We start from the raw sequence: 24,423 nt of genomic DNA on the forward strand, positions 1-24,423 counted from the left end.
TCTCCTCTATTACTGATAGAATAAACTATATGAAAAAACATATTTATTCCATTAAAAACTGTCTAGTAAAGAACGAACTCCAGCCAATAGTAACCGATTTAAAAAACAAATCTAAAAAGTAACTGCCAACTGAGGAAGAATCATAATTTGAAGCTGATTTAGGAATGGTGATACTATAAACGAATGATTTTTTGGAACCAATACCTGAACAATCAAACGTGATAAGATGTGAAATTTGACAACCTGGACCATCAATTGCGGTTGCGGCAACACTAATACGGACAGCTAAAGCAAAGGCCATTGCTAAATTGTCTGAAGTGATCAAAAACGTATCAAAAATGAAAATAAAGAGTAAAGACACGGCCGGTTAGAAGATATGCGAAAACGACAAATAGAGCGTGTTAAAAATATAAATGGAGGGCTAAGACACACACGGTTAGAAAACATACGACACCGAACAAGTGATGGAGTTAAAAATGAAAATGAAGAGCAGCGACTCAATGAAAATCAACCTGGATAGTGAGAATCAAAACGTGTCAAAATTGAAAATATATGGTAAAAAAGTATGCGGACCTTACTAGGTTTGATACTCGTTATAAACTTCTTTTACATACTACTGAGTGGTTCTATGTTTGTACATTTGTTATGGTATAACATTATGACAGAGTTCAGAATATTTCCTTTAAGGTTGCAAGCTTTACTATGGTTTCCTAAAAACGTTGTTGGTACTACTCAAACAGATAAAAATGGGGCTAGTTTAGCAGGGGATAGCACCGCCGAAGACTAATTTCTGTCATACAATAGAAACATATATATATATATATATATATATATATATATATATATATATATATATATATATATATATATATTTATATATATATATATATATATATATATATATATATATATATATATATATATATATATATATATATATATATATATATATTTATATATATATATATATATATATATATATATATATATATATATATATATATATATATATATATATATATATATATATATATATATATATATATATATATATATATATATATATATATATATATATATATATATATATATATATATATATATATATTATATATATGATTCTTGAATTTGCTTCAAATTGTCTTCTACAAGTACATCTGTTCATCTTCTGATGAATTTTCTCTATTTGTACAATTGTTTTTCGATGTATTTCTAGGAAGAAAGCTCTTCGTGCAGGAGAAGACCAAGTAACCAAGAGAATATTAGGTTTGGCTCTTGTATGTCCATTTGGAACATTCTCCTTAAGGGGCTGTTCCATGTAAAGAATCTTTTGATCTTTCAAACGAAAATTGAATAGGCATATTCAATCTAAAGCAGGAACAAAGCGAACGAATGGTGGCTTTTGAGATAGATTTATTTTGCAAAAACATCTATCTATTGTTAGCTACTACTTTCCAACTGCGGACATCTATCTAACTTCTATTCACTTGCTAGTTAGTGCTAGTTGCCAGCTAGCGACACTGATGTATCAAACGGTCAGATTACTGAGATTGAACTTCTATAGGAAAAGGAAATCCATAAGTTGTGTGTGGTGTTCAGTTAAATAGAGAAGATTAATAATAATCCCCTACATCCTTGTGGTCTGGGAAAAGCCCATTGAAGTGCGTACCAAACATACAAGATTGATACTTCCTCCCTTTTTTCCAGCCGAAACAGGCACTACTCAAAGCATCCTAGTCTTACAGACTAGGATTACTTACAGTCTGTAAGATTAGGATGCTTTGAGTAGTGCATATTTCTTATATACTATTTCCTATGTCTTATGTACTTAGTCGTTCAGGTCTACAGATTTTAGAACCATTGCTTACTGATTTATCTCAGATCCAGTCTAACTTAGAAACGGTTTGGAAATTCCTGCTTTAAAAAACATCTTTTGGTATATCTTATATCTTCCAGAAGCTAGTATTAAATGTTCCGAACTCATTACTACCTTTTGGAAATGCAACATATATTTTTTTCATGGGGTAGATCTGCACCGTCCCCCTCCCCTTCTGCTTCAAAGCGGTTTCCTCTGCTGTCTAATGTGAAGGATGCTGTAGATTTGAAAAACTTGTCGTTTATCCATTCTCTATCCTTCTATTGCTAACTCATCTAATATATATTTAATTATTTCAACAAAACCCTCCGCAATAATTTTATAGGCTGTTATACCACACTTGCTCAAATCAGACTTCAGTATGGAATACTGTAACGTCCATCTATCGAACTCCTGATCCTACTACCTCCATTTCTAAAGTATAAGTATATACCAAGGTACCACTTTGCGGACTTTACGTTCCTTCCGGTTTTTCTGTTAGGTAAACAGGTCATTACACTCGGTCATTACACTCTTTGTCAAGAGGATTTGCGTAATTTCAAAAAGTTCAGTGTCTTTTTTTTAGTGGTAAACCAGAAAACCGAAATGAGGGCAGGAGATAACTTAATTTACTTAGACAATGAACGATATTAATTAGTGATTGATTGTATCAGTGGAGAAAAAAAAGGATTAAACTGATTAACAGTTAAGGTAACCCCAAAGGAGCTGTTAACTGAGGTAATTTGTTATAAATTTGAAAAATACCTAACGACGAATCGGAAATGGTTGATTAACATTTGCAAAAAAGGGACTAATGGGATTTGCGAATCGGAGGAGATGGAGGGGTTATGCACTGTATAATACACAAGTGATGTTTTGGAGAGTATTGTCAATTTAAATAGGATCTAACGTTCCCCGAGGGGTTTAGTTAAATTGGGTTGAGTTGCACGAAGGTTCAGTAGTACGAGAGTTCACTAGCACGGGGGTTCAGTTGTACAAGGTTTCGGTTATACAGGGGTTCAGTTACATGGAGGGATTCAGTTGAACAAGGGGGGGCTTTGGGCAGTGTGTGTCTCTTTAGGCTGTGTGTCTCTTTGGGAAGTTTGAATCTTTATGGTCTGTGTGTGCCTCTTTTGGCTGTGTGTGTCGTTTTGGGCTTTGAGTCTCTCTTTGGTCTGTATGTGTCTCTTTGGGCTGTTTGAGTCTTTTAGGTTTGTGTTTGTCTCTTTGAGTTGTGTTTATCTTTGGCCTGTATGTGTCTCTTTGAGCTGTTTGTGTCTCTTGAGTCTGTGTGTGTCTCTGTGGGCTGTGTGACTCTTTGAGCTGTTTGATTCTTTTTTGTCTGGTTGTGTGTCTCTGTGGGCTGTTTGAGTATTTTTGGTCTCTGTTTGTCTCTTTGGGCTGTTTGTGTCTGTTTGGGCTGTGTGTGTTTATTTGGGATTTGTGCGTCTCTTGGGGCTGTGTGTCTCGGTGGACTGTTTGACTCTTTTTGATCTGTTTGTGTCTCTTTGGGGCTGTTTGAGTCTTTTTTTTGGGCTGTGTTTGTCTCTTTGGGCTTCTGTCTCTTTGGGCTGTTTGTGTTTCTTTGGGCTTTGTGTGTCTCTTTGGACTGTTTGAGTCATTTTGGTCTGTGTGTCTTTCTTTTGGCTGTTTGTGTCTCTTAGGAGTCGTATGTGCCTCTTTGGGCTATGTGTGTCGCTTTGGGGCGTTTGAATCTTTTGGTCTGTATGTGTCTGTATGGGCGTTTTTTGGTGTGTGTGTTTTTCCTTTTGCTATTTTTTTCTATTATATGCCAAGTGTGTCTCTTTTGGCAATTTGTGTCTCTTTTGAGGGATTTGAATATTTTTTGTATGTATGTGTCTGTATGGTCGTGTTTTTTGTATTTTGGGTGGGTGTGTGTGTCTTTGGGCTTTGCGTGTCTCTTCGAACTGCGTGTATGTCTCTTGAACCTGTGTGTGTGTGTCTCTGTGGGATGTGTGTGTCTCTAGAGGATTACTGAATCGGTTGTAAGTTATTATCTTGCGTATATGTTCGAGACTATTTTTTAGGAGTGCGTATAGTCGGTCTGTGTTTATATCTTAATTTGGTGATAAACTCTTGTATCTTTTTTCTGTCTGTCTATTTGAGATGTTTGAGTCTTTTTGGTCTGTTTGTGTGTCTCTTTGAGCTGTTTGAGTCCTTTTGATCTGTGTTTTGTCTCTTTGGGCTGTTTGTGTCTCTTTGGGCTGTGTGTGTTTCTTTGGGCTTTGAGTGTCTCTTCGAAATTTGTGTATGTATCTTTATCAAGTGTGTGTCTCTTTGGGCTGTGTGTATCTCTTTAGGCTGTATGTCTCTTTGGGCAGTTTGAATCTTCATGGTCTGTGTGTGTCTCTTTTGGCTGTTTGTGTCTCTTCGGGCATTGTGTTTCTCTGTTGGATGTGTGCGTCTCTTGTCTCTTTGGGCTGTGTGTCTAGTTGAGCTGTTTGAGTCTTTTTGGTCTGTTTGTGTGTCTCTTTGAACTGTTTGAGTCTTTTTGATGGGTTTGTGTCTCTTTGGGCTGTTTGAGTCTTTTTTTGGGCTGTGTTTGTCTCTGGGCTTCTGTCTCTTTGGGCTGTTTGTGTTTCTTTGGGCTATGTGTTTATCTTTGGGCTGTTTGAGTCATTTTGGTGTGTGTGTCTTTCTTTTGCCTGTTTGTGTCTATTAGGGGTCGTGTGTGCCTCTTTGGGCTATGTGGGTCTATTTGGGACGTTTGAATCTTTTGATTTTTATTTGTCTGTCTGGGGGGTTTTTTTTTTTTGGTCTGTGTGGTGTTCTTTGGGGGTTGTTCGTCAATATTTGCGGTGTTTATGGTTGGAGTGTTTGATTCTTTTTGATCTGTTCGTGTCTTTTTGATCGGTTTGTGTCTTTTTGGGCCGTGTTTGGCTCTTTTGACTTTTGTCTCTTTGGACTGTTTGACTTTTTTTGGGCTATGGGTGTCTCTTTGGGGTGTTTGAATCTTTTAGTCCGTATGGGTGTCTTTAGGCTCTATGTCTCTTTGTGCAGTTTTTTTATTATTTGTCTGTCGGTTTTTCTATTTACGGTTTGTGTATCTAAGTGGTCTTGTGGGTCTCTTTGGGCATGGTGGGTCTCTTTGGTGGGTTTGAATATTTTTGTTATGTTTGGTTAGGTTTGGGCGTTTTTTTTTTTTGTCTCTTTGAGCTGTTTGTGTGTGTCTTTGGGCTTTGTGTGTCTTTTAGGTCTGTGTGTATTTCTCTTTAGCCTGTGTTTGTCTCTTTGGGCAGTGTGTGTCTATTTAGGCTGTATATCTATTTGTGTATTTTGAATCTTTATGGTCTGTGTGTGCCTCTTTTGGCTGTTTGTGTCGTGTTGGGCTGTGTGTCTCTCTGTTGGATGTGTGCTTCTCTTTGGGCCGTGTAAGTCTCTTTGATCGGTATGTGTCTCTTTGAGCTGTTGGTATCTCTTTGTGACGTGTGTGTTTCTTTAGGCTGTGTGTGTCTCGTTGGACTGTGTGTCTTTTTGAGGTGTCTGAGTCTTTTTGGTCTTTGTGTCTCTTTGGGCTGTTTGTGTTTCTTTGGGCTATGTGTGTCTCTTTGGGCTTTGTGTGTCTCTTTGAGCTATGTGTCAATACGTTTAAGCAATAAATATATTTAAGCTTAACCCGTCTTTATTCTTTGGAATAGTTCTATTGTAAGCAAGTAACAAACTCTTTCCTGAACTCGCCTCTTGGATACACAATGCAGAAACTTCATTTAAGAAACTATGAAAAAATTGAAATTAAGTAACAAATTCTTTCTTGAGGTCACCTCTTGGATACACAATACAGAAATTTAATTAAAGAAATTATTAAAAAATTGTAAGTAAATATCAAATTCTTTCTTGAATTCACCAGATGGATAAACAAAAATAAAGTTAGTTCAATAAATTATGACAAAATTCTAAGTAACTAACAAACTCTTTCTTGAAGTTACCTCATGGATAAACAATTCAGAAACTTCATTTAAGAAACTATGAAAAAAATTATAAGTAAGTAAGTAACAAATTCTTTCTTGAAGTCACCTCTTGGATACACAATACAGAAATTTTCATTAAAGAAATTATGAAAAAATTGTAAGTAAGTAGCAAATTCTTTATTGAAGTCAACTGCTTTATAAAAAAAGAAAAATTTTCAGTAAGTAACAATTTCTTTCTTGAAGTCAGCTCTTAGATACTCAAGTTCATTCAAGAAATTTTGAAAAAATTGTAAATAAGTAGCAAATTGTTTATTGAATTCACATGTTGGATTAACAAAAATACATTTCGTTCAAGAAATTATGACAAAATTCTAAGTAAGTAACAAACTCTTTATTGTTTTCACGAGTTAGGTATACGATTTAGAAATTAAATTCAAGAAATTATGAAAAAAATTCTCAGTAAGTAACAATTTCTTTCTTGAAGTCAACTCTTGGATACGCAATACAGAAATTTCATTCAAGAAATTATGAAAATATTTGTAAGTAAGTAACAAACTCTTTATTGATTTCACCTCTTGGATATACAGTACAGATACTTCATTCAAGAAATTATGAAAAAATCGCAAGTAAGTAACTTTTTTTCTAATTATCACAAACAATTTTCACTTAGCTACATGATGTAGCAATTTAATTCAAGAAATTATTAAAAAATTCTCAGTAAGTAACAATTTCTTTCTTGAAGTCAACTCTTGGATGCACAATTTAATTCAAGAAATTATGAAAAAATTGTAACTAAGTAGCAAATTCTTTCTTGAATTCACATGTTGGATTAACAAAAATACATTTCGTTCAAGAAATTATGACAAAATTCTAAGTAAGTAGCAAACTCTTTATTGTTTACATGACTTAGATAAAAGATGTAGAAATTTAATTCAAGAAATTATGAAAAAATCGCAAGTAAGTAACTTTTTTTTTTCTTTATCACAAACAATTTTCACTTAGCTAAATGATGTAGAAATTTAATTCAAGAAATTATTAAAAAATTTTCAGTAAGTAACAATTTCTTTCTTGAAGTAAACTATTGGATACGCAATACGGAAATTTCATTCAAGAAATTATGAAAATATTTGTAAGTAAGTAACAAAGTCTTTATTGATTTTACCTCTGGGATTAGCTTGTCACAGTTACATATTATGCAAAATACAAGTCTCTAATTCAAATGTGAAACTTAGGTCCATTCTCTGGTTCAAATGTGGAAAAACCCGTGTGAATAAGTTGAAATAGAATTTTTTTTTTCTTTATAACAAAAAATTTTCAATTAGCTAAATGATGTAGAAATTTAATTCAAGAAATTATTAAAAAATTCTAAGTAATTAACAATTTATTTCTTGAAGTCAAATCTTGGATACGCAATACAGAAATTTCATTCAAGAAATTATGAATATATTTGTAATTAAGTAACACACTCTTTATTGATTTCACCTCTTGGATATACAGTACAGATACTTTATTCAAGAAATTATGAAAAAATCGCAAGTAAGTAACTTTTTTTCTCTTTATCACAAACAATTTTCACTTAGCTACATGATGTAGAAATTTAATTCAAGAAATTATTAAAAAATTCTCAGTAAGTAACAATTTCTTTCTTGAAGTCAACTCTTGGATACACAATGTCATAATTAGATACACGATGTAGAAATTAAATTCAATAAATTATGAAAAAAGACTCAGTAAGTAACAATTTTTTTCTTGAAGTCATCTCGTGGATTCACAATACGGAAATTTCACTCAAGGAATTATGAAAATATTTTTAAGTAAGTAGAAAACTCTTTATTGATTTCACCTCTTGAATAAACAGTACAGATACTTCATTCAAGAAATTATGAAAAAATCGCAAGTAAGTAGCTTTTTTTTCTCTTTATCACAAAAAATTTTAACTTATATACAGGATGTATAAATTTAATAAAATAAACTAATAGGAAATTTTTATTTATTAATAGTGTCTTTATTTAAGTAAAAGAGTTTATGCTACATAATTAAATTTAATTAAATAAATTATAAAAACACGTAATTCAGTATAACATTCTGTTAACAAAATATCAGTTTTTTAGTGAGAGGTTGTGGTTTATCTTGTGACAGTTCCAGGTTTTTATTTTTCAAAGTTCATTTTGAATTTTTTTCATTGAAATGCAAGAGTTGGAATATTTCAGTAGTGGATGGTTATGGTTCACCTTGTTAAAGTTACAGCGTCTTTATTTTTAAATTTTAATTTAGAATTTATTTAGTTGATATGCACTAGTGGGTCTATATCCTGCTTGGTGTGGTGTGGTTTTACTATGAACAGATCAAGTTTCTTTATTTTTCAAAGTTCATTTTGAATTTTTGTCGTTGAAATGTAAGAGTTGGAATATTTCAGTAGTGTTTGGTTGTGGTTTACCTTGTCACAGCTACATTTTCGTGATTTTTCAAAGTTCATTTTGAATTTCTTTCGTTGATATGCAAGAGTTGGACTATTTCAGTAGTGTTTGCTTGTGGTTTACCTTGTCACAGTTACATTTCTTGATTTTTCAAAGTTCATTTTGAATTTCTTTCGTTGAAGAGAGTTGGAATTCTAGTTGCTTTGTTTACTGCCAGTACACAAACAGAATAAGAGAGATATCCAAAAAGTTGGGTTGATCTAGGTTCACTTAGAGTGGCGCGCCACTCTAAGTGAACCTAGATCAACCCAACTTTTGAATATCTCTCTCACTATGATTCTGTTTGTGTAAACTGTGACAGGGTAAACCACAAGCAAACACTACTGAAATATTCCAACTCTTGCATTTCAACGAATGAAATTCAAAATGAACTTTGAAAAATCAAGAGAAAGTAGCTGTGACAAGGTAAACCACAACCAAACACTACTGAAATATTCCAACTCTTGCATTTCAACAAAAGAAATTCAAAATGAACTTTGAAAAATCAAGAAAATGTAGCTGTGACAAGGTAAACTCCAACCAAACACTACTGAAATATTCCAACTGTTGCATTTCAACGAAAAAAATTCAAAATGAACTTTGAAAAATCAAGAAAATGTAACTGTGACAAGGTAAACCACAACCAAACACTACTGAAATATTCCAACTCTTGCATTTCAACGAAAGAAATACAAAATGAACTATGAAAAAACAAGAAAATGTAAATGAGAAAAGGTAAACAACAACAAAACACTACTGAAATATTCAAACTCTTTAATTTCAATTAAAGAAATACAAAATTAAATTTTAAAAATCAAAAAATGTATCTGTGACAAGGTAAACCACAACCAATCACTCTAACACTTAGATTTTGTTAAAAGAATTTGCTACTTACTTGCAATTTTTTTTCATAATTTCTTGAATGAAATTTCCGTATTGCCTATCCAAGAGTTGACTTCAAGAAAGAAATTGTTACTAACTGAGAATTTTTTAATAATTTCTTGAATTAAATTTCTACATCATTTAGCTAAGTGAAAATTGTTTGTGATAAAGAGAAAAAAAAAGTTACTTACTTGCGATTTTTTCATAATTTCTTGAATGAAGTATCTGTACTGTTTATTCAAGAGGTGAAATCAATAAAGAGTTTGCTACTTACTTACAAATATTTTCATAATTTCTTGAATGAAATTTCCGTATTGTGTATCCACGAGATGACTTCAAGAAAGAAATTGTTACTTACTGAGTCTTTTTTCATAATTTCTTGAATTAAATTTCTACATCGTGTATTTAAGTATGAAATTGTGTATCCAAGAGTTGACTTCAAGAAAGAAATTTTTAATTACTGAGAATTTTTTAATAATTTCTTGAATTAAATTTCTACATCATGTAGCTAAGTGAAAATTGTTTGTGATAATGAGAAAAAAAGTTACTTACTTGCGATTTTTTCATAATTTCTTGAATGAAGTATCTGTACTGTATATCCAAGAGGTGAAATCAATAAAGAGTATGTTACTTACTTACAAATATTTTCATAATTTCTTGAATGAAATTTCCATATTGTGTATCGAGGAGTTGACTTCAAGAAAGAAATTGTTACTTACTGAGAATTTTTCAATAATTTATTGAATTAAATTTCTACATCATTTAGCTAAGTGAAAATTGTTTGTGATAAAGAGAAAAAAGTTCTATTTCAACTCATTCACACGGGTTTTTCCACATTTGAACCAGAGAATGGACCTAAGTTTCACATTTGAACTAGAGAATTGTATTTTGCATATTATGTAACTGTGACAAGCTAATCCCAGAGGTGAAATCAATAAAGAGTTTGTTACTTACTTACAAATATTTTCATAATTTCTTGAATGAAATTTCTGTATTACATATCAAATATTTTAATTAAATAATTAAACTTTTGATTAACTAGAATTTTCCAATTATTTATTTACTTAAATTTCTACATAATGTATATAATTTAAAATTGTTTTTTGTAAATAGAAAAAAAAAAGTTAATTAATGGCGATGTTTTCATAATTCCTTGGATGAAATTTATACAGCTTGCACCTAAGACATGAAAACAATAAAGAGTTTGCTACTTAATTAGAATTTGTCATAATTTATTGAACGAAATGTCTTTTTGCTAATCCAACATGTGAATTCAAGAAAGAATTTGCTACTTAGTTACAACTTTTTCATAATTTCTTGAATGAAATTGTGCATCCAAGAGTTGACTTCAAGAAAGAAATTGTTACTTACTGAGAATTTTTTAATAATTTCTTGAATTAAATTGCTACATAATGTAGCTAAGTGAAAATTGTTTGTGATAATGGGAAAAAAAGTTACTTACTTGCGATTTTTTCAAAATTTCTTGAATGAAGTATCTGTACTGTATATCCAAGATATGACATCAATAAAGAGTCTGTTACTTACTTACAAATATTTTCATAATTTCTTGAATGAAATTTCCGTATTGCGTATCCAGGAGTTGACTTCAAGAAAAAAATTGTTACTTATTGAGAATTTTTTTCATAATTTCTTGAATTTAATTTCTACATAGTGTACCTAACTCGTGAAAACAATAAAGAGTTTGTTACTTACTTAGAATTTTGTAATAATTTCTTTAACGAAATGTATTTTTGTTAATCCAACATGTGAATTCAAGAAAGAATTTGCTACTTAGTTACAATTTTTTCATAATTTCTTGAATGAAATTGTGTATCCAAGAGTTGACTTCAAGAAAGAAATTGTTACTTACTGAGAATTTTTCTTTGTTTATCCAGTAGGTGAATTCAAGAAAGAATTTGCTACTTACTTACAATTTTTTCATAATTTCTTTAATGAAAATTTCTGTATTGTGTATCAAAGAGGTGACTTCAAGAAAGAATTTGTTACTTACTTACTTCCAATTTTTTTAATAGTTTCTTAAATGAAGTTTCTGCATTATGTATCAATGAGGCAACTTCAAGAAAGAGTTTGTTACTTACTTAGAATTTTGTCATAATTTCTTGAACGAAATGTATTTTTGTTTATCAATCTGGTGAATTCAAGAAAGAATTTGCTATTTACTTACAATTTTTTCATAATTTCTTTAATTAAATTTCTGTATTGTGTATCCAAGAGGTGACCTCAAGAAAGAATTTGTTACTTACTTACAATTTTTTCATAGTTTCTTAAATGAAGTTTCTGCATTGTGTATCCAAGAGGCGACTTCAGGAAAGAGTTTGTTACTTGCTTACAATAGAACTATTCTAAAGAATAAAGACGGGTTAAGCTTAAATATATTTATTGCTTAAACGTATTGACACATAACTCAAAGAGACACACAAAGCCCAAAGAGACACACATAGCCCAAAGAAACACAAACAGCCCAAAGAGACACAAAGACCAAAAAGACTCAGACACCTCAAAAAGACACACAGTCCAACGAGACACACACAGCATAAAGAGACACACACATCACAAAGAGATACCCACAGATAAAAGAGACACATACAGTTCAAAGAGACGTACATGGCCAAAAGAGAAGCACACATCCAACAGAGAGACACAAAGCCCAAAACGACACAAACAGCCAAAAGAGGCACACACAGACCATGAAGATTCAAACTGCCCAAAGAGAGACACAGCCTAAAGAGACACCCACAGGCTAAAGAGACATACACACAGTCCGAAGAGACACACAAAGCCCAAAGAGACACACACACAGCTCAAAGAGACAAAAAAAAAAAAAAAACGCCCATAAAGAACAATACATACAAAAAATAGTAATAAACAAAACATAGACACAAATTTCCCAAAGAGACACACATGACCTCTAATATACCCAAAACCCCAAAATAACCAAAGATACACCAATAAGATTCAAACAGCCCAAAGAGACATAGAGACTAAAGAGAAACACACAGACCAAAATGACTCAAACAGCCCAAAGAGACACACATAGCCCAAAGAAACACAAACAGCCCAAAGAGACAGAAGCCTAAAGAGACAAACACAGCCAAAAAAATAATAAAAAAGCAAAAATATACAAAAACATAAAAAAAAGAATAAAACACACAACAGAGAAAAAAACCCAAATTAGACGAAAAAACCCAAAAGAAACACACAGACAACAAAAAAACACCCCCCCAAACCGACCCATAAAAATCAAAAGATTAAAATGTCCCAAATAGCCACACAAAGCCCAAAGTGGCATACACGACCCCTAAGAGACACAAACAGCCAAAAGAAAGACACACAGACCAAAATGACTCAAACAGCCCAAAGAGATACACATAGCCCAAAGAAACACAAACAGCCCAAAGAGACAGAAGCCCAGAGACAAACACAGCCCAAAAAAAGACTCAAACAGCCCAAAGAGACACAAACAGATTCAAAAGACTCAAACAGTTCAAAAAGACAAACAAACAGACCAAAAAGACTCAAACAGCTCAAAGAGACACACAGCCCAAAGAGACACGAGACGCACACATCCAACAGAGAGACACAATGCCCGAAGAGACACAAACAGCCAAAAGAGGCTCACACAGACCATAAAGATTCAAACTGCCCACAGAGACATACAGCCTAAAGAGATACTCACAGCCCAAAGAGACACACACAGGCTAAAGAGACATACACACAGTTCGAAGAGACACGCAAAGCCCAAAGAAACACACACAGCCCAAAGAGACACTAACATACCAAACAGACAAAACACCGAACAAAATGACGCAAACAGCTCAAAGAGACACACACACAGACCACACAGACTCAAACAGCTCAAAGAGACACACAGCCCAATGAGACAAGAGACTCACACATCAAACAGAGAGACACAAACCCCTAAGAGACACTAACAGCCAATAGAGGCACACGCAGACCAAAAAGATTCAAACTGCCCACAGAGACATACAGCCTCAAGAGACACACACATCCCAAAGAGACACACACACTGGATAAAGTGGAATACACACAGTTCTAATATACACGCAACCCACAAAGACAAACAAAACACCCCAAAAGAGACAAAACACGACAATAAATACAAATAAATACAAAAAATTTTAAAATCCCTCAAAAGATAAACAATTGGCCAAAATAGAAAACCAGTCCATATATTATAAAAATAGAGAAAAATGAACAACCACAAGAACAAAAAACGCCCATACAGACACATACAGATCAAAATATTAAAACGCCCCAAAGCGACACACATAGCCCAAAGAGGCACATACGACTCCAAAGAGACACAAACAGCCAAAAGAAAGACACACAGACAAAAATGACTCAAACAGTCCAAAGAGACACACATAGCCCAAAGAAACACAAACAGCCCAAAGAGACAGAAGCCCAAAGAGACATACACAGCCCAAAAAAAGACTCAAACAGCCCCAAAGAGACACAAACAGATCAAAAAGAGTCAAACAGTACACCGAGACACACAGCCCAAAGATACTCACAAAGACCACAGAAACACACACAGCCCAAAGAGACACAAACAGCCCAAAGATACAAACAGACAAAAAAAACACTCAAACATCCCAAAGAGACACACACACAGACCACAAAGACTCAAACAGCTCAAAGAGTCACACAGACAACAGAGACACACACAGTCTCAAGAGACACAAACATCTCATAGAGACACAGACAGGCCAAAGATAAACACAACTCAAAGAGACAAACACAGACATAAAAGACTCAAACAGCCCAAAGAGACACATACAGACCAAAGAGAGACGCAAAGCCCAAAACGACACAAACAGCCAAAAGAGGCACACACAGACCATAAAGATTCAAACTGCCCAAAGAGACACACAGCCTAAAGAGACACACACTGCCCAAAGTCCCCCCTTGTTCAACTGACTCCCTCCATGTAACTGAACCCCTGTATAACCGAAACCCTGTACAACTGAACCCCCGTGCTAGTGAACTCTCGTAGTACTGAACCTTCGTGCAACTCAACCCAATTTAACTACACCCCTCGGTGAACGTTAGATCCTATTTAAATTGACAATACTCTCCAAAACATCACTTGTGTATTATACAGTGCATAACCACTCCATCTCCTCCGATTCGCAAATCCCATTAGCCATTTTTTTGCAAATGTTAACCAACCATTTCGGATTCGTCGTTATCTATTTTTCAAATTTATAACAAATTACTGCAGTTAACAGCTCCTTTGGGGTTACCTTAAATGTTAATCAGTTTAATTCTTTTTTTTTCTCCATAGATACAATCAATCACTAATTAATATCGTTAATTGTCTAAGTAAATTAAGTTATCTCCTGCCCTCATTTCGGTTTTCTGGTTTACCACTAAAAAAAGACACTGAACTTTTTGAAATAACGCAAATCCTCTTGACAAAGAGTGTAATGACCGAGTTTAATGACCTGTTTACCTACGAGAAAAACCTGAAGGAACATAAAGGCGGCAAAGTGGTACCTTGGTATATACTAGTATACGATAGTTCTAATTTATCCAGCCATATCTACAAAAATTGTACAAGGCTTTCATGAAACTTGCTCTCCAAGACTAAAATATGTACTATTGAACAAAAATTTGGGTAAGCCCTTTTATAAATCTCCTAACCCTTATTCCTCTGCTGCTAATAAGTTTAGTAGTTTTAATGTATTCATGAATATGAAGTTTCTACAAAAGGGTACTTCTACTTGACCCTAGCTTACTAATTACCAAAGTTCTAATAGGGAAAAACCCTGATTTTTCATCTTTTCTTTGTGATTGGAGGGCCAAGATGGACTCGAGACTCCTTCAACACCACCCATTTTTCTCATCTCCTGCTTTTTACCAGAAATATAGCCACTTTTCATCTTTTTAAATTGAAAATGGGCTGTGATTTTCGGTTTATATAATTTGAGCCATAAAATGGGTCCGTGGCCTCTCCAACACCCTTACCCATCTCCCTGCCAAATTTTTAGCAGAAAAACTGATATGGTGCCCGTTTTTTGAAGTTGAACAATGCACAAATTTTCAGTGTGTATGGTTAAATGTGCAAATAGGCGCTTGGACCTTTTTAACATACCTCCCCCCCCTCAGCTATTTCGAAGAAAGTTTGACTTGATTATAATTTTTTACGTATTTCTTATTTAATTTGTTGGGCGAGTAGGATCGGCCAGTAGGAACTGGAAATAATTATTTACAGATGCGTGTTCCTCTTTTACTTGGTCTAAGAGGGCAACTTTCCGTGTTGAAGTGTCTGAATTAAATTGAAATTTGATTAAAGCATCCCGAGAGTTCAAATCTGGGAAATCAACACTTTTAGTTTAGACATAAGGAAACACTTATGCTTTAAAAGTTAACATTTAAATAAAAATCGGCCCTAATCAATGTGTCTGTATTCCGTTAAGTTTTTGAATAGGCCATACTCTGACTAACTCTCCTAAATAGTTAGCTGAATCAATTCAACTCTCACCGTTCCAAGGAGTTTAACTCCAGGTTTAATTCTAGGCTTCTTTAATGGTAGTGTGTACAGTGATGGTAGCAGTGATCGACAGCCTTTTTAGTTTAAAGAGCCAAATAGCATTTCTATGACTAAAAAATCCATTGAAGAGCAACAATTAGGGTATAAAATATTATTCTAAATAGTGTGCATTTTTTATTTTAGAACCAAAATTTCAGTTAAAAATATCTAGTTAAAATCAAATATCTAATCAAACCAATATTTTATCATTAACTTATTTTTCTAACCTTGCCAGATCGAAAACTGGCGAGAAAACTTTTTTGAAGATCACATAATCTGCGTTCAACGGCTCGCAATCCTGTGTAAGACCAACCTTTGAATGTTAAACACAGTTCCAAGTATTTTCAATATAACACCAAATAGCTAGCAAACGATTGCGTTTGATTAGTGACAAACAAAATATTCAAATCCATGAGAGTAGTGACACCTGTAGTGTGACATCTGACAGTTCAAATCCATTTCTCAAAGTTTTTCCTCGAACAGAGGCGTCACAAGCCAAAATGTTTTTTTTTTGGGGGGGGGGGGGCATTGGATTTACCGACTTTGTGGTTACTTTACCAACCGATCTGGGTGATAATGCTATTGAAATTGCTTTTTTTTTTTTTTTTCGACTGACACCAATCTTCTTCGATTGATTCATGTCAATTACTTTCATCAGCCCTTTTACCTAATAAAAATAAACTGAGCCAGTAAAATGGTGGTGCTTTGTACCACTATTTTACTGACTCAATGTTTTACCAATTGGCTAAAAACACTGGGAGGGTGTTCCTTCCTGCACGTAAGTGGCGCCCCTGCCTCGACCTATTTTATCTCGTTTATTGCCCGCAAAATAACAAGAACGAATCCTTTCATTCGTAGATAGTATAATAAGGTGTGATGTAAGCAAGAGTAAAGCTGCAATATTGTTAACCAATAGTAAAATTAAAAAAAAAAACGTTAAAACATCGGGAGGGTGTTCCCCCCTGCACATATGTGGTGCCCCTGCCTCGAGCTATTTTATCTCGTTTATTGCCTGCAAAATTACAAGAACGAATCCTTTCATACGTAGATAGCGTAATAATGTGTAATGTAAGCAAGAGTAAAGCTGCAATATTGCTAACCAATAATAAAATTTTGAAAAACGTTGGGATGAAAATGCGTTGATTGAATAGTGTCGTATGAAGTACCTCTGTGTTGTGTGAATATGAATTATGTGAAGTACTTTCGGTTTCTAATTACTCATGTTGTTTGGCTCGTGAAGATAGGTTTTGACGCTTTTGATCTTTTTTGCGGATCGTTTTGATTGGGAACATAAATTTGATGAAGAAAGAGCCGCATGTGGCTCGAGAGCTGCAGGTTGCTGACCTGGTTGCTGGTCTGGAGGTTCTGAAAGCTTAGATGAGAATGCTCAGTCTGTTTGAACATTTGTTCGTGTAAATTAAATTGCACTCATTTTTAATTTTGAATAAAAAATAACGTTAAAATTCAATAGATATTAGGATTCTGTCTTCAAAAAATAAGGACAAGGGCAGTATTCCTCTACTTTTAACTACATGTAGCTAATTTATCAACAATAAATAATAATTTTTTTTTTGGAATGTTGTCAATTCAATTATGTAGTAATTTCTTTAAAATAAATCACTTTTACCTAATTAATGGAAACCTTGCATGAAATCTCTTTAAAAAGTTTTATTCCCAACGCACTTAAACGATAAAGGTCTTTTTACTTTTTGGAAGAAGTTTGCTGATTCAAATTAAGTTTTCCTTTCCTCTGTTTGCAGATTCAGGTGGACACTCAGCTCTGTCAAGAAGTTTTACTACCCCAACTTTTAACAAGTTTTAGAAATGTCTCTAGTCTTTTCACTAAAATAGATCAGCTAGAATCAGTTGTGGAAACTATAAAAGACAACATCGATTTGCTGGAAAAGGAAGTTACCACTGCTGAAATTAATCTGTCTCCGGTTAATCCGCTTAAAAGACTTTTCCGACCTCTTTTCTCTGCCGTAAGTAACTTAATGCCTAAGCGTTTTATTTACGATTTCAGCTTCGAGCTTATCGATGCCAATTTCTGGTTTTAAGTATGATTTGCGTTGTCCTAGATTACTTGATGATGTACTTCTAATAAGTTATAACTGATATAATGATATACCACCAGAAGTTCATGCAACGGACAACAGTTTACCAGAGATAATATTGTTGATAAGGAACGGTCATAGACTCATGCCCTTATACTTATCCCCAGTAAAAGGGATATAAACTCCCAAAAGTTTCTAGAGAAAGAACCGTGTGTTATCTACCACGCCTGAAGTATTGCAGGAACAGTCATCAACAAAAGTCTTTGAGGTTCTAACGGAGTCTTTGAGGTTCTAACTTTTCTTTTTGCTAACGAATTTAATCATATTGTGATGTTCAAAACAAAGCGGTGCTTCTCAAGCTTCTTTCGAGGGCATGTTAAAGAATGAAAAAAACATTTCTTGCAGATTTTTATCACTGATCATATTTGCAGAGGGATATATCGCTTTGTGAGGACTAAGAGAGACTGGCAATGATTGACATAGAAATTGTTTGACTAACCCTAGCTTTAAGATTGTCGGGCGCGCTTTTATGTATTATGTAATAAAACGAAACCATGGTATTCATATAAACGCTATGGTCTATGTGGAATTTTTACCTAAAAACTGTGAAAATCTGTGGGTACCTGTGCACTAAATGGTTCACACCGCTATAGACTGTATCAAGGTAACCAGAAACGAAACCCGCCAACAAAGGGTATTTGCAATACAGAAATGGAATGCAAAGCGTGGTTATATATTCATCCTCTTTTATTTTTTTTTATTAGCATTAACCACACTTGACTTCTTTCGTGTGTACCATTTAGTGCACAACTACCAATATGAAATACGCCCTTTTATTTTTAGCCGGACAATTTTTTTTTTTTTTTTCAAGATGTTCTTTTTTAATTTTCATTCCTATTGGTGTTGAATTGCTTTCCACCGGAGCGGAAAATACTGTCGGTGTGAATGTAATAGACGTATCTCAATTTTCTACATTATAATTTTCTCCATTTTAGAAATGTCAGATCATTAGACCTTGCTTCTGAATAGAAACCCCATACCATATTTAAAAATGGTCTAAAGCCATGGACAAATTTGGCGTATCATAAGTAGGCACGGTAGATTGCCTCCGGCCTACATAGCCCTGCTAATCCTCTCTGTGAGAACAGCTAAGAAAATAGTTTTGGGCAGTTATCTTAGAAGTATGAAAATATTAGTCATTATCTTTAGTCGTGATATTGACGATGTATTACTTACAAATTATTGTAAACGTTTGTAGTAAAAATAGTAAGTAAAGAGCAGCCCTTGCCAACAAAGCCAAACTCAAAAGAAAAATATAAAAATATCTAATTCAGAAAAATTTGCTTTATATGTCGATTCCAAATTTGCAAATTGCGCTAGCTTTAATTTTATCCATCTAAGTTTCTACCATAAAAAAAATTTAATAATTTTTGAAAAGATTGCACACCCAAGACGCGGTTGAGCTTTATGAAAATTGCATCATAACATTCAATATGTTTGAGTACCCTAGAGCAGGGGTCTGAAGCTCCTCTCTGTACGAATACAAAATGTTGTACTATCCAAAGTCAACGCAGTACCAATATCATATACCAATGATAAATCAGTACCAATTTCCCATGTGCGGGAAAGAGGAAGATTTGGTTCATTTTGTGGGGAAGTGTAGTGAATTAATAGATTTAAGGAAAGAATTGTTTGGGGTTGGGGCTTGGGAGAGAGATGAGATAATGCGTTTATGAGCAAGGAAAGATGGGAGAAGTATAAAAATAGTCGGAATGTTTCTGACGATGAGTATAAAGTATAGAGACAGGTCCCTCAAAGATCAGGAGTGAGGGAGATAGTTCATTAGCCTAGATTATACTTTTGTGCCAATTTATGTTTGTATGAAAGTGTCTTTGTTTTTGTCACCACGGCCCTTTGGGCTTTTGTGTCCATAAATTATATTCTATTCCATAAGAGGTCTTGCCCTCAAGGTCGTAATATAGAGAGGATACTCATAGAAATAAAGGATTATTATATCTACAAAACTACAAAATTTAATATTTTTCGACTTTCACTATCTTCCTAATTGTTAAAATGAACCAAATAACAAGTTGCTTTCGTCCGACAAAATTAACCTAAAGCTTAAAAGGAAGAAAATGAAGTTTTACTTCGTGCGCCATGGGATAAGAAAATGTCAATGGTGTGTCTGAATCCATTAGTGGAAAGTGTGAGCCGAAAGATACAATGCTTCGAGAACAAAATCTGTTATTTACTTACATATTCTTTTACAAAATAGTGATTTTAATTAAAACCAAGTAGTTGGGGGCATCAAGTCATGGCTAATTGTAGAAAAAGCCAAGACAGATAGTCCGGGTGAGAGGCAACTCTGGCATAAGCCCTTTTTAGGATTGTATAAAAATGTTGTCATTTCACTTGTTGATAGATAATTCTATCATCCATCTGTCCATACATCATTCCTAGGGTAAAATGAAGTAGATTGTCATAGAACTAAGGGATGAAAGATCGGATTGATTTTGGGTTAACGCGTGACGGACAATGTCCGCTGGACTTGTATGCAAAACGTGGGACTGAATTTGCTTGGACTCCCAGGCGAACAAGTGACCTAAGCCTAATAGGCTTGGCCGCTTGTAGTCTAAAGGTGGAATGCCGTGTCACAGGATTGAAACTTGACCAACAAGTTCCCTGGCCTCGTAGGCGAACGGTGAGACCTATAGTTTTCCAAGTGTTTGGTTAAATGGCACAAGTAAAAGGCGGGGTAAGTATGATTCTCTTATGGGACAAATGCTTGTGTGTTAGCTTTTGGAAAGGCACGCCCGCCTAGATTCTCAGGCAGGTTGACCAAGAATTTAAAATTCACACAGGACCGTTAAATTGCCTGGAATGACAGGCTATTATTAAATGTTAGCCGTTAGATAAACACTAGAAACTGCTCACTCGCTAAATTGTTTTCATCCTGAAAATTTTTCAGGAACGCACTAGTCAAACTTTATTGTAAAGAGCGGGGGATTTCGGGGGGGTGATAACCTCCCTCATATATAAGACACCTACTCTTTGTGTCTAGGCTTAAAGTCGCTTTTTAATTTTATTTGAAGAAACTTATATTTTTTTAACTAATGTAGGATGTGAAGTTGAAAAAGCACATAAATTACTATGAATTGATAACTTGACCGTAAACGGACATAAATTATAAATTATAATGAGCTCAAGTGTATGTATATATATATATATATATATATATATATATATATATATATATATATATATATATATATATATATGTATTGACGAATTTGATAAAAATGACTGTCTTAAATAATGGTCAATATGACTTATTCATTCTCTCCATTGAATTCTTGCATTCTTTAGCCGTTTTAAAGTGCATTGTTGTTTCAAAACTTTGTTGAAGTTTCGATCCTGTTTGTTTGTTTTTTTTTGTTTTTTTTTTTGTCGTCCTTATTAAGCTCTTCTCTGGATAGAGTTTCATGTGCACCTTAATGAAAACAGTTGTTTCAAATATTACCGATTCATATGTTTAAAGTTTAATGGGTATTGATTCAGTATTGATTCAGAGTTCAAAGTGAACGGACCTCTCATAAATTGGATATTTTATTAACATTGTCAAACCAAGTTCAAAGTGTGAAGAGCTAAACCAGTTTAAAAAGGATTATAATTTGAACTATTCAGATAGTGATTTCATTGTTACGAAATTAAATTTACCTGAATGCATACAGGTAGTTTCGTTTGCATCCTAACCTAGCTATTGCGTGATTTCAAGTGTTCATGAAAAATTTTTTTGCGGATAATAACAGCAGGATAATCGTTTATCTGGAGAGATTTGGCAAATTAGGCACATTAATTTCATAAGATATCTAAGTGAGGTATTCCAGTTTGGCAATAATAAAGATTATTATTCATCATTCAATGCTCTCGTCAGAATAAGATGTAGTTAAGACCTCTGTGTGGCGTGAATTTATGTGACAATATTATATCAAGGATTATTGATATATTTGTGATTAGATGGGACGTAAAAGGAAAAATGCTAAGCGAGAAGGCATGGACAGTTCATTTGACACCTCAGGACTCAGTTCTAGCTCGAAACCGGAAATATCGATACTAGCTGCGGATTTTAAGCAAATTCTTGATGTTGTGAAAGAAAATGGAAATAAGTTGGACAATATCAACAATCAATTAGGAACTCTTACCGCAAGGGTGGATAACTTGGAAAAAGAACAATCGCTACAAACGAATAAGATAAACAATACTGAATCGAAAATTGGAAAGATTGAGAATGAAACCTCTAGCCTCAAAATGTAAATAAAAACTTGCACGGATGGAATTAAGAAGGAAAAATGAAGATTATATGTTTCGGATTGTGAGAATGGAAGCTGCAAAGCTAGAAAATAATGTCATCATATGGAACGCAGCTTGTAAGGATAATAACTACGCTCAAGTTCTATTCACAGAGGTAGTTCGTCACGGGCTGGAAATGCCCGAAGTAAATTTCACAGTTACTCATTATGATAGCAACCGTAAATTTTTGAAGGTGACACTGAATAAAAAAGACGATAAGTTTGCCATATTGAAGAACGCTATCAAACTTAAGGATAAGACATTCCCTGGAAACAACAGCAACCTGTTCATCAGCGATGATGTCCCAACTGAAATCCGTAAAGTGCGAAAGCTGCTTCTAGTGAAACGTGACAAATTACGAAAAGATCATGGATGTGATGCCTGGATTTCGAAGGGGTTTCAGCCGAATCTGCTAGTGAAAAGACCAGACGGCTCGATTACCAAATACACATTCAATGATGCCATACCGGAGATTGACGATTTTCATAAAAAAATTTCCAACACCCGAAGGGAAGTGCCTGTTATATTCCCTGTCGATGTTCAAATGTCGTAATGTCGTGGGTTGCAGTAATAGTTCATGTGCCAAATTAATATGAATTAAAACATTTAAATTGAAAGTGTTTTTTTTATGTTTAGTTTATATAAGGTGTATTATTATTATTATTTTTTTTTCCCTTTTATTTTTTTGTTTAGATCCACATAGAGGTTAAATTAAAAGTTGCGCAGATTAGTCGTACTGAGGGAAAACGACTTGGAATGGAGATTATTTTTTTGTTTTTTTAATTGTTATTTTTTATTATGGTTAGCTGGTCTTTTGGGGCATGGTGTGGTTTCTCTTAACGTGGGATTAATATTTGATAATGGATAGAGATAATCGTGAAATCCCATCATCAAGGTTAAATGAATTTGAGCGGAATTCTCTTTCATTCCAGTCAATTTTTCAAACTATTGTAGCTGGTGATGATGAAGATACTTCTAGTAATTTTGATATCCCAAAAAATCAATATATATTTATGAATGAGCTGGTAAGAAAAAATGTAAATACAAGTAGGATGTCGTTTTGGAATTGCCGGGGTTGGAGGACTGCGCAGGATGTGGTTGAAACTTTTTTGTCGGATTCAGATACAGATATATTAGGCCTATGTGAAACTTTTTTAGATGATTTTTCAATTGAAAATATACATGTAAAAGATTACCAATTTTTTCACATCGGTCGGAAAAGACAAAAACAAGGGGGTCTAGGTGTTTTGATTAAAAATTGCATACCAGCACGTATAAGGATTGATTTTTTGCCAATGAATATTGAAATGATTTTTGAATCTTGTGTAGTTGATTGCTCTTTTCCAAATAATCGGAAGTTTTTAATTGCAGTTATTTACCGTACTCCGTCATCCAGCCAGATAGAATTTAAAAATAATTTTGAAAGTATGTAGGATAAATTAGCTAGTCTTAATACTCCTTATTTAGTTATGGGTGATTTTAATATTGATTTAATGAAACTCCTATCTGCAGATCAGAATAGAATAGATAGAAATACTTTGCAGTTTTTGGAGGGCCCACTATCTTATGGACTAAACCCCGTATGTTTTGTGCCCTCTAGAATAGCTGATACATCATTTTCACTTATTGATAATATTTTTTCACCTTATAGTGCTGTTAATACATTTATTATTCCTGATGATTCATCTGACCACTGTATAATTATGTCTGATTTTCTTATAAATTTTCCGCATAATAAAAAAAATCAAACCAAGCGTAGAGATTTTTCACATAAAAATGTGTTAAGGTTAAAAGAAGGGCTTGGTGATGTTGATTGGAGTCCTGTAATTGATGAGAAGGATCCGAACCAATCATTAGATAAATTTTATTATATTATGAATGAAAAGCTTGATCTTTTTTGCCCATATAAGAGCCTGAGAGGAAAGAAATTTACCCCAAAAAAACCTTGGATAAATGAATCACTTTTGAGATCTATTAATGAGAAAAATCGTTTATATAAAATTAGAATAAAATATCCCACGGAAATAAATATAACGCGTTTTAAAAGTTATAAGAATATGCTGGTAAGGATCCTTAGAGTAAGTGAAAGACTTTATTATGAAAAATCTTTTCGAAATTCAGATTCCCCTAGAAAAACTTGGAGTTTGATTAAAGATAAAATTGGAAGAAATAAAAAGTTGTTACACCCTGAAGTGTTATTTGATATTAATGGTAAAGAATTTAGAGGACCACAAGCTGTTGCTAAGAAGTTTAGTGAATATTTTGCTAGTATTGGATCATCTGTTGTTTCAGGAGAAGTTGACCTTTCTTCCCCAAGGTC

At 33.7% G+C, this 24,423-nt stretch overlaps 1 protein-coding gene across 2 annotated transcripts in view; it reads left to right on the forward strand.

The window, feature by feature from the left end:
- LOC148940678 (uncharacterized) overlaps positions 1–24,423 on the forward strand; it is a 74,641-nt gene that overhangs the window by 43,275 nt on the left and 6,943 nt on the right. For both annotated transcript variants that reach the window (XM_089105620.1, XM_089105617.1), the window contains exon 3: positions 17,460–17,681. In XM_089105620.1, coding sequence (XP_088961746.1) covers positions 17,460–17,681 — 222 coding nt within the window. The remainder of the gene's footprint in view (positions 1–17,459; positions 17,682–24,423) is intronic.

This window comes from Artemia sp. Qi Xiang Cuo, chromosome 19, assembly GCF_049724085.1.
Source record: "Artemia sp. Qi Xiang Cuo chromosome 19, ASM4972408v1, whole genome shotgun sequence".
Classification (NCBI taxonomy): domain Eukaryota; kingdom Metazoa; phylum Arthropoda; class Branchiopoda; order Anostraca; family Artemiidae; genus Artemia; species Artemia sp. Qi Xiang Cuo.